We start from the raw sequence: 10,703 nt of genomic DNA on the forward strand, positions 1-10,703 counted from the left end.
TCTGTGCCCGATGCCGCATGTTGTAACGTTGAGCATCTTTTGTCCTCTTCTCCCGTTCACTCCGTACAACGGCATCTCGGTCAGGGATGGCTGGGTCGAGCAGGGCAGGAAGGACAGGCACCGTTGTACGGAGTCTCCTCCCCATGACAAGCTGAGCCGGACTGTACCCGTTTTCGAGAGGGGTAGCCCTGTATGCGAGTAAGGCCAGGTAGGAGTCATGTGCCTTTTTCAAGAGGCCTTTGACCGTCTGAACAGCACGTTCTGCCTCGGCATTTCCTTGTGGATATCGTGGGCTACTTGTAATACGACGGAACCCGTAGAACTCCGCGAAAGCCCTGAAGCCCGTTCCGGAGAACTGGGGCCCTCCATCCGAAACTAGAAGGTCGGGGATCCTGTGGCGTGCATAGATCGACTTAAGGTGGCGAATTACCTCATCCGATTTTGAGGAGGCCAACGAAGCTATCTCCACGTACCTTAACATGTAGTCCACAACCAGCAAGTAAGTCTTGCCTCCGAGCACGAACAGATCTGCACCCAACTTCTCCCATGGTCGGCCTGGGTAAGGTGATGGAATCATTGGCTCCCTCCGGTTCCGTCTCTTCTTGCAGCATGTTCGGCAGTTGAGAACCAACTCGTTCAGCTGTTGGCTCAGCCCGGGCCACCATACTGACTGCCGTGCTCGCTGTCTACACGTTACCACGACTTGGTGACCTTCATGCAGTTTGTCGAGGACATCTTTTCTCATGGTTGGGGGTATGACGAGTCTCTGTCCCTTCAGTAAGATTCCGTCTCGAACTGTGAGGAACGCCTGCTCTGCTCTGTACAGCCTGAGTGCCGGTTCATTTGGACCGTGTTCGGGCCAGCCTTCTGTGCACAGCTGCATCACACGTGCACACACACTGTCCCTCCGCAGCTGCTCTCTCAGCTTTCCTAGGTATTCGGTGGTTGCCGGTAGGTTCTCCATCACCATGTCTGCGTAGATGTTCGTATCTTCGAACAACTCCTTGTCGGCTGGTGTCTCCACCCTCTCCATGGGAGCTCGAGACAGCGTGTCGGCTGTCCACAAGCACTTTCCTGGGACACGAGAGATGGAGTAAGAATAGCGCATGAGTCGCATCCTGAAGCGTTAGATCCGCGGAGGTAAGGCGTCCAAGGCTTGGGACCCAAGGAGACTCAGGAGAGGCTTGTGGTCCGTCTCCATCAGGAAATGCTTCCCGATGAGAAAGTTTCGAAATTTCTCGCAGGCCCAGGTCAGCACCAGAGCCTCCTTCTCCACTTGTGCATATCTCTGCTCCGTAGGTGTGAGCGACCGCGACATGTAGGCGATTGGCCTCCATTCTTCCTCCCACTTCTGGAGAAGAACGCCTCCCAACCTGTATGACGACGCGTCAGCAGACACTTTGCTCTCCCTGTTGGGATCGAACATGGCTAGCACCGGTGTGGACGTCAGCGCATCTTTTAAATCTTGGAAGGCTCGCGCTTGGTCGACGCCCCACACCCAGCGGTTCTTTTTGGACAGGAGATCACGGAGAGGCTTAACCCTCTCTGCCAGCTGTGGCAACAAATCTCCCGAGTTGGAGCAGCATTCCGAGAAAGCTCCTCAACTCTGTTGTATTCGTTGGCTCTGGCATCATCCTTACTGCCTCAGTCTTGCCTGGGTCCGGCCTGATGCCTCTGTCTGAGATCACATGGGCTAGAAATGTCACCTCTGACTTTGACAGCTCACACTTTTTGACATTGAGCGTGATGCCTGCCTCCTGGATCCTCTCCAAAGTAGCATGCAGGCGGGCATCATGCTCCTCCTGTGTTCGGCCCCATATCAGCACATCGTCCATATGGCAAACAACACCTTTCAGCCCTTCTGTAACCTCTGTTGCCATTCGGTTCTGAAAGTGTTCAGGGGCGGAGGCTATACCGAAAGGTAGCCGCTTGAAGTAATACCGCCCAAAGGGTGTGATAAAAGTTGTCAGCTTCTCCGAATGGGGTGTTAGGGGTATTTGCCAAAACCCCATTTTTGCATCCAGCTTTACTCAAAATCCTGGCTCCGGCCAGCATGCCCAGTGTTTCCTCCACTGACGGCAGGATATACAGTACTTTTCTCTGCACACTGACTCGTTGAGTTTGGTGAGATCAACACAGATACGTACCGCACCTGATTTCTTGGGCACCGCCACGATGCCAGCGCACCAGTCTGTTGGCTCCTCGATTCTGCATATCACCCAGTCGTTCCATGCGGGATAGCTCTTGCTTGACTTTGTCCAGTAACGGCAATGGAATCCTCCTTGGTGTTTTTAACGAGAAAGGTTCAGCCCCAGGTTTCAGCTTGATGTTGTACGGCCGGCGCATCACTCCGAGCCCAGTGAATATTTTGGGATAATTCTGTTTTAGTGTCTCTATAGAGACGCTGCCTAGGCGTGCGACGAGCCCCAACCTGCAGCTCACAGATCTCCCCAGCAAGGCAGTATGCACTTGACGAGCGATGTACACATCCTCCATCACCTCGCTATCACCTTTCCTCAGCAGCAGCCTGGCGACGCCCACGACCTCAAGCGGGCTCCTCCCTGGTCCCAGGAGTCGTTTTGTTGCCTTTCTGAGTTTAGGGAGATTGTTTTTGTACGTGCCCCTGAAAACTGTGTGTGGCAGAACGGTGACATCAGCGCCCGTGTCAATTTTCTGTCTGTCGTAACACTGTCCGATCCGATCCGATCCTGGGCAGTCGGCCCCCGTCAGGGACTTGCCCCCCCTCCCGGGTCCCACACCCGGCACGAATCCCGTTGGTGTCTCGCAAGGTTCCCCGCCAACATTTCCTTCCCACACCTCCCGCAAGCTACCCTTCTCCCTCCGCGCCCCCCCTCCCCATTCGCCCTTCGCCCCTCCCCTGCCATCCCTTCACGCGCCACGCCCGCTCCCTCCCCTCTCCCTCCTTCCTTCTCCCCCTCATACTCTCTGCAGGCTCTTTCACACCCCCTCACGTGTCTGGCATAGTTTGCTTTCGTTACCCACCTATCACACCCTCCACACTGTCTCCTTTCTCCCTTCTCTTCATACGCTCCTCCCGTGCAACTCCTTTGGTGACTCATTTTATTTACTTTCGACGCAAACCTCCTCTCACACTTCTCGCACTCAAACTCCACCTGTTCCTCGTTCCTGCGGTGTATGCGTTTTTCGTGCATGGTTAGACCAGCTCTACTCCTGCACACTTTTCTGCACCCGTCATACCAACATAACAACCCATCATTCACCCTCCTCACATTCCTTTCCAGTCTTTCCTCGTTCCTTCCCGCCTCATATCTGTGACCTTTCTGATTTTCCCATTTATACAGGTGATCCATTCGCTCTCTCACTCTCCGCTTCCATCCTTCCCTGTCATTCGTCAATCTTTCTACCTCCGTCCAGTCCATCCCTGCATTCCTCATCACTCTCTTCCAGTAAAACACCGTTTTCCTTTTGCGCCCCATCCTCTTCCCTCTTCCTTCCAGTTCCTCCCACCATCCCAATACCATAGCTTTTGTTAGTCTTTCATTTCCCATACGCATCACATGTCCAATTCTCTGCAACACTCGCCTCTCGATTTTCCACTCGATGGATTTTACTCCCAACATTTTCCTTACATCATACATATTCACTCCTCTTTCTTGCATTTGCCTCAGTGGTTCTCCGTTCCTATCACTCCACACATACCTGTAGCACCTATCCATCCACTTCTGAAGTTTCCCCACATCCTTCTTCATCCATGTTCTTACCTGACAGTCATATAGCAAGCTGCTCTCCACACACACCTCTACTACTCTCCCTTGCCACCTCTTAGATAGTCGTGTCCCTTTCAACCACCCTTTCACACTCCCCCATAGCTTTCCTGCCCTCTTGATCCTGTTTCTCACATCTGCCCGAGTCCCAATCCAGCTTCCCAACACTCTAATCTCCTCCCCCTCTAGCGTTCCAAACTCCAGCACCTCCTCCTTCTCCTCATTATTCCTCTCTTCCCACTGGGCCATTACACTTTTCACTCTCCTTACACTCGTCTATCTCTCCTTTCGTTCCCACTATAGTAGTGTCGTCCGCAAACAAGGCGCTCGATACCCTCACTTCCTTTGTTTCCGAGCTCCCTCTCTCCCAGCCATGTTCACCTGCGAATGACCCTCCTGGTATCCACCTCCACACCACCATTTTTTCCTCCCTGTTACCTTGATTCCTCGCCACTAGTGCCTGCCTCATCACCGCCTGATGGTAGATGTTAAAGAGGATCGGTGATGTTGAGCATCCTTCCCTCAGCCCTCTCGCTGGCATCCATCCTCCACTCACTCCCTCCCTTCCCCTCACCTTATACTCTGTCGTCTCATGCAGGTCCATAATGGTGTCCAGACATCTGCCTTTCAACCCGTACCTTTCAAGTAACATCCATAGCGCTGGTTTGCTCACTCTCGGATACGCCTTTTTTAAATCTAACAGTCTTGCACATAGCCAGTCGTTATCCTTCATGTCCCTTACCCCTTCCTGGGTCACTCTCTTCTTACAATCTTCTACATCCTCCTGAATGCGTACCATCATTTGCGTTACATCTGCTGTGGACCTCCCTTTCCTAAAGCCCGCTTGGTTTTCGTCAAGGAGCCCCAGGTGTTCGGCCCACCAACTCAGTCGCTTCGCTAATATTCTCCCTAACACCCTGCTGCCCATACTCAGCAGGCACACTCCTCTGTAGTTGTTTCTGTCATTCCTATCCCCCTTCTTATGTATCGGTACCATAAGTCCCACTTTTACACTACCCTCCCATCGGTCCGCCCTCTGCTCAAACATCTGCCTCACTATCTTAATCACTCTTTCTCTCACTTCCTCACACGCGCTCCGTATAAATCCTATTCTCACCCCATCTTCTCCCGGTGCTGACTCTCGTATCTCCCCCATAGCCTCCATGATTTCTTCCCTCTCTGGCACCTCATTCATGGTCTCGTTTGCTTCGCTCGCTCTGCTATCGTCTCTGAGATCTACTGCTCCTTGAACTGCCTCTTCTATCACTCTTGGTTCTTCCTCGTACCTCTCCCTCGACACGCTTTCAAAATGCTCCCTGAACTCCCCTGTCGTCACCGTCGTGCTCCGAGCGGCCGGTCTATCCCTTTTTCCCAACTTCCTCAAACATTTGTAGATGTCACCAATCCTTCCTCTAGAACATGCTTCCTGACAGTCCTCAATCACTCCTTCCCACCAGTCTCTTTCCAGTCTCCTCAGCAGCTTCTTCAATTCCTTTCGCGTTTCCTTCACTTCCGCTTTTAGCCTGGTGAGTTCTTCTTCCATCTCCCCTACTCCTTTCCCTCCTCCCCTCACTTTCAACCTTCTCCTCGCATTCAGTGTCTCCAATTTCTTATTCCTTCTGTCTACCCTCTCCCCTATCCTCTTCATCTCTTCTATCTCCTCCTCTCTCCCTACCGTCCAAGGATTGGATATTTCTCTTCTCTCCCTTCCACATACCTGCACTGCTGTTTCCACCATTATGTTCGCCAGCTCTGTCCACCCACTCTCCTTTCCCCGTCCTTCCTTGTTTAACTCCTCCAATTTCTCTCTTGTCCTCTCCTCATATTCTCTTTTCTTCTCCTCCACTTTCAACACCTCCCACTTCGCTTGCACCATTCTCCTTTGGGTCCTCTCTTCTGTCCTCCATCTCTCCACTCCCCATTCACCTTCATACACACTGGTCTATGGTCTTACAATTCATACTCACTCATGGTCCACATCCTTTTCACCATTCGATGTCTCTCATCCCCTTTCACAAGAAATCCATCCAACTCATACCATTTCCCGCTTGCCATGTGTCGCCACGTCCCCCTCCTTCTAAACCTCCTATAGCTGTTAACGTATGCCAGATCGTGCTCCCGACACCATTCTATTAAATCCCTTCCGGCTTCATTCATCCTCCCCAACCCATGCCCCCCCCACAGACTCCTCCTATCTTCACATTCGCTCCCACACTCGCATTGAAGTCTCCTCCAATTATCAGTCTTTCCCTCCCTCCCATTCCCACCTGGCTCCCCATATCTCGTCGGCATCTCTCGTTCGTCCGTTCCCCAGCTCGGTTGGTAGACCGATACCAACCTGAGCCCTCCCAGCACCACCGCCACCACTCTCTCTACCAGCCACTTCTGCTGTCCTTCCTCTATCCACATCCTTAATGCCGTTCCCCTCAGCATCACTCCGGCTTTCCTCCCATGAACAAGCACTACCTGTTCATCCTCCTCACCCAACCACACCACCCCGGCTTCATCTACCTTTAGTTCCGTCATCAGCACTACTTCCCAGTTTTCTTTGTTGACTCTTTCTGCTACTCTCCTCAACCGTTTTCTAAATGTTTCTCTCACACTCAATCTCCTCACATTCCATGTGACTATCACTCGTTCACCGTTCTTGTCCCGAGTCTCAGTTGTTTCCCCCTTCCCGCCCCGCCCTTCCTCTCCTCCTCTCTCCCCTTCTTTCATTCCTCTCTCTTCTTTTATTGTTTCTGCTCCTTGCTCCCCTCTTGCTTTCAGGGCCTGGATGGGGGTGAATCCCCACCAGTCTGTCTTTCACCCACCCTCCCAAATGTCTTTGGTCCATCCCGCCTTGCTTGCGCTTCCTTCTTACCATCCCCAACTCGCCCCCTGGGGAACCTTTTTCCCACCTCGTCGCACCACGTGCGGGTCCTAAAAGGGCCCTTGCCTGACTTTTATTTAAGGAGGGTTGTGGGGCGGCTACTCCCACTTCCCTCCGTTCCGACGGGGCGAGCATCAGGTGTCTCTCCTTCCGGTGAGGTCCTTCCTCCTTCCCCGTCAGCTGGTAGGTATTTAGCCGCAGCAGGGGCTCGAGTCCCCCGGCGTTCCCCCTCGCGCCACGTGGAGGCATCCCACCATGCGAGGTCGTAACACTGTCAAGGAGGAACCCCTCCTCGTCCTCATCTTCTTCGTCCCCTGTAACTTCGTGCGCAGATTTAGACTTGCACAAACGCTTAAAATGTCCTTTCTTCCCGCAAGCATGACATTTTGCCTCATGAGCGGGACAATCACATTTTGGATGGGATGGAGAGCTGCCGCATTTCTGACACACTGACTGTGCACCCCTTTCCTTATTGTAACGAGAACTTTGGGACTTGTTTGTCTGGCTATTAGCACAGGTAGGTGTGTTTTTAGCATACCTTAAATTGCTCTTGAACACTCTGTCAACAGATTCAGCGCCACTTGCCTGTGAGTTGGTGTCCCCTCGCTGATGAGACTGCTGCTTCTTCACCTCCTCGCTTTGCCGTGCAATTCTTATGGCCTTTTCGAGGGTTAAGTCCGCGTCCAACTGCATGCGTTCAGACAATCCACTGTCTCGTAGTCCGACGACAATTCTGTCTCTGATCAGTTCATTGCGTAGCGCCCCGTAGCTACAATGCTCCGCCAGCGCATATAGTGCAGTGACGAACGAATCCACGCTCTCCCCTTCTTTCTGACGGCGCATGTTGAATACAGACTGCTCGAAGATGACATTCTTCTTGACAACGAAGAAGTTTTGCAGTCCCCCGCACACTTCTTGGTATGTGCGCCGTTGAACCTCAGTCAGATCCAACCCGCGTAGGATATCATCAGCCTGGTCACCCATGCAGTAAAATAATGCGTTCACCTGATTTTCTTCGGAACTAGCATTCAGGTTACTTGCCAGGCGAAATCTTTCGAATCTCCGGATCCATTTGTCCCACTCCTGCGGCTTTGAGTAGTCAAAGGGCTCCGGCGGCTGGATGTTGAACGTGGCGCACGGCCCCGCGGTGACGACCGGTCCCGCAGCCCGCTGTGCACCTAACGCCGCGGCTCCATCCGCCCGCGCTGAGGTTCCTTCCCCTCCGTCGCTCATTTCGCCTTTTGCCCTTCACCGCCGTGTTCAACGATCCTCCTCACACACTCCACGCCAACCACAGGACTTCTGACACCATGTCGTGTTATCAAGTCAGGCACACGTGAGTCCAGCTGTCGTGTTAACGTGGATAACTTTTATTGAGCTTTCCCGAAGCGTGTATTCTCTCTCTAGTCACTCTCTCGTCTCCCGCTCTCGACGCACCCCCCATGACGTAGTCGCCCCGCGACTCTATCGTCATGTTGTACACAATTACACCACAGGTTATTCACACATAATCTCTCACACAATATTACTGTCCATCAACAACAGTGAAATTTTTTTTGTCACATAACAGCTGCTTTAACAGCTTTTTTTATTAAATCAAAACAGAGCAATATAACATGATAAAGTGCACATCTAAGGTAAACTAGTACTCAGCCTATTGTGGATTTGAACCATGGTTGCATACTTCGTTTTTCTCAAGTTTGCTTTGAACACAGCAGTCTGTTTCTGTATGTTTGTTGAAGAATAACGAGACACCGGACACCAGTGTTCATTATGTGCCGCTGTATTCAAAACTGCGGCCGTACAACAAAGCGAACGCACTTCCCCCGTGCTGCAGAGGCAAACCATTCTGAAAGGGGGGTTTCACTCCCCCTAACACAGTCAGGCTATGTTGATTGTGTTGGTCCTTCTTGCGCGGAAGTCTCTCTACGGTTTTGTGTAGACCTAATTTCGAATGACTACATTTGGTTCGATGACAACACTGGAGATGTTTTATTTTCGCTAGGTCGCTACCACTGCAGCGCAGTCACTGTCAGACGAACACAGAGAAGCTCCACCCGCTCTACTTATATGGACACAGAACACTCCAACCTTCCACACAAAATAGTTTCAAACAAGTAACAATCGCGTCAGTAGCATACATCGTATACCTGCATGATACACAGAGAGAGAATAACAGGTAACTTTGGTCTTGTCAGTGGAGGAATCTGGCAACTTTTTAAAAGTAAACTTTCCATTCATAAACTCTTTAAGTATCCGTTTTCAGTGTCTCGCGCTGCCGTGGCTGGCAAAACAGACATGGGCGTGGACTTCTGCAGCACGCTTGTTGTTTTGTTTCTGGTGTATTTATAGAGCAACGTAACATCCGCTTGTGACGTTTGGCGCGTTAATCTCGCAACAAAAAATTTAATCCTGTTAAAATTCATTTAAATTAATGCCAATAAAAACGCGATAAACTGACAGCTCTAATATATTATATATAATATATATATATATATATACAGCATATATATATGCATATATACAGCATATATATATATATATATACAGCATATATGCTGTATATATATATATATAGCATATATGCTGTATATATATACACAGCAGAACAGCAGTGGGGAGAGTGCATCACATTTGCCACATTTGATGGACACTTGGGTAAGTGGCTTGCCATTGGCTTCAAGTGTGGTTTTCCACATCCTATCGGCCTTTTCATCACACCTCTCTGGGTCAATTGACTCACATCTTTTCGGGCCGCCTTGATCTTAGCCTCCAACCGTCTTTTCCCTGGTGGCTAACGTATCTCATGGCTTCCATGGTTGCTCTTGTAGCCCAGAGTCTCCAGGATCACTGATGCTGAAGCGTATATCAGCTCATTGGTTTCTGTGATTGTTACGGTAGGGATCGCCCTCAATGCTGCATTCACACTTTCTATGAGACTTTCAGATGGTACTTCACATAGCCGTTGTAATCGGTTTCTAGGTTGCCCAGCTTCCATTCTCGCCATGATCTTAGCTTTCAGGTCAGTTGCTGCCTCGCTCATCATCTGCATTCATTGGGGCTTGCCTCCCAATCTCTTGTATGACCTCCTCCTCTGATCTGGCAGCGTGGGGCCCTTCACCATGGAACCTGCGTTGTACCTCATCAATCTCAAGTTGTGACAGCAGTTGCCGTTTGTGGATGTTGGAACCCCTCTGACTAGGGTTGCTTGAGTAGTAGCATTCCAACAGAGCCATGTTATCATCTCGCCCATCTCCGCTTTGTTCCAGTAGCCCATTTTTCATCAAGGTGCTCTGGTTCCCCGGCACCTGACGCAGACCTTGTTTGGCCGGGCGACGTCTGAGCCGGCATGTCATTCGTTTTATTGTCTCTCATCATTGTATGAGGTAGGCATTAGCGTGAAGGATCTTGCCCAAGGACCCACACTGGATGGTGTTATGTGCTCATTTTCGCCCCAAGCGGGATTCGAACCACCGTCTCCCGTATGCCAAACCGATGCCTTACCAACTGAGCTATCCAGCCGCTACTGAAGGGGTCTCACTCCCTGAAGGAACAATTGCAGACATTGAGGACAGCTACAAGTACCTTGGTATACCACAAGCCAATGGCAACCTCGAACTGGCAACAAGGAAAGCAGCTACGGCCAAATACCTCCAGCGAGTGAGGCAAGTCCTAAGAAGCCAGCTCAATGGCAAGAATAAGACCCGGGCAATAAACAGCTATGCCCTGCCAGTGATCAGATACCCTGCAGGAATAATAAGGTGGCCAAAGGAAGAGATTCAGACCACAGACGTTAAGACCCGAAAGCTCCTAACCATGCATGGAGGGTTCCATCCCAAATCCAGCACCCTGAGACTGTACGCAAGCCGAAAGGAAGGAGGCCGGGGACTAGTGAGTGTGAGAGCCACTGTCCAGGATGAAACATCCAAGCTCCATGAATACATCAAGGAGAATGCTCCAACGGATGACGTACTCAGAGAATGTCTCAGACAATGGGGAACAGAAGATGAGGCACTGGAAGAGGGACCATCATGGGAGGACAAGGCCCTACACGGGATGTACCACCGGACCATAACTGAAGTGGC

At 51.1% G+C, this 10,703-nt stretch overlaps 1 protein-coding gene across 1 annotated transcript; it reads right to left on the reverse strand.

Moving 5' to 3' along the window:
* Window positions 1–2,108: 2,108 nt before the first annotated feature.
* On the reverse strand, window positions 2,109–8,049 carry LOC127588490 (uncharacterized). The gene is made up of 2 exons (XM_052047229.1): window positions 7,080–8,049; window positions 2,109–2,677 (listed from the first exon to the last, which is right to left on the reverse strand). Exons 1-2 carry the CDS (start codon window positions 7,849–7,851, stop codon window positions 2,517–2,519), a joined length of 933 nt encoding a protein of 310 aa, XP_051903189.1. The 5' UTR covers window positions 7,852–8,049; the 3' UTR covers window positions 2,109–2,516.
* Window positions 8,050–10,703: the final 2,654 nt, after the last annotated feature.

Source organism: Hippocampus zosterae, chromosome 16, assembly GCF_025434085.1.
Source record: "Hippocampus zosterae strain Florida chromosome 16, ASM2543408v3, whole genome shotgun sequence".
NCBI classification, from domain to species: Eukaryota; Metazoa; Chordata; class Actinopteri; order Syngnathiformes; family Syngnathidae; genus Hippocampus; species Hippocampus zosterae.

Bases quoted from the DNA above. Each gene is read 5' to 3' on its own strand.
- LOC127588490 (XM_052047229.1), bottom strand. From the start codon at position 7,851: ATGAGCGACGGAGGGGAAGGAACCTCAGCGCGGGCGGATGGAGCCGCG. The intron at 2,678-7,079 runs GTGCACAGTCAG...GTGTTACGACAG, and splicing joins TCGTTACAATAAGGAAAGGG to ACAGAAAATTGACACGGGCG.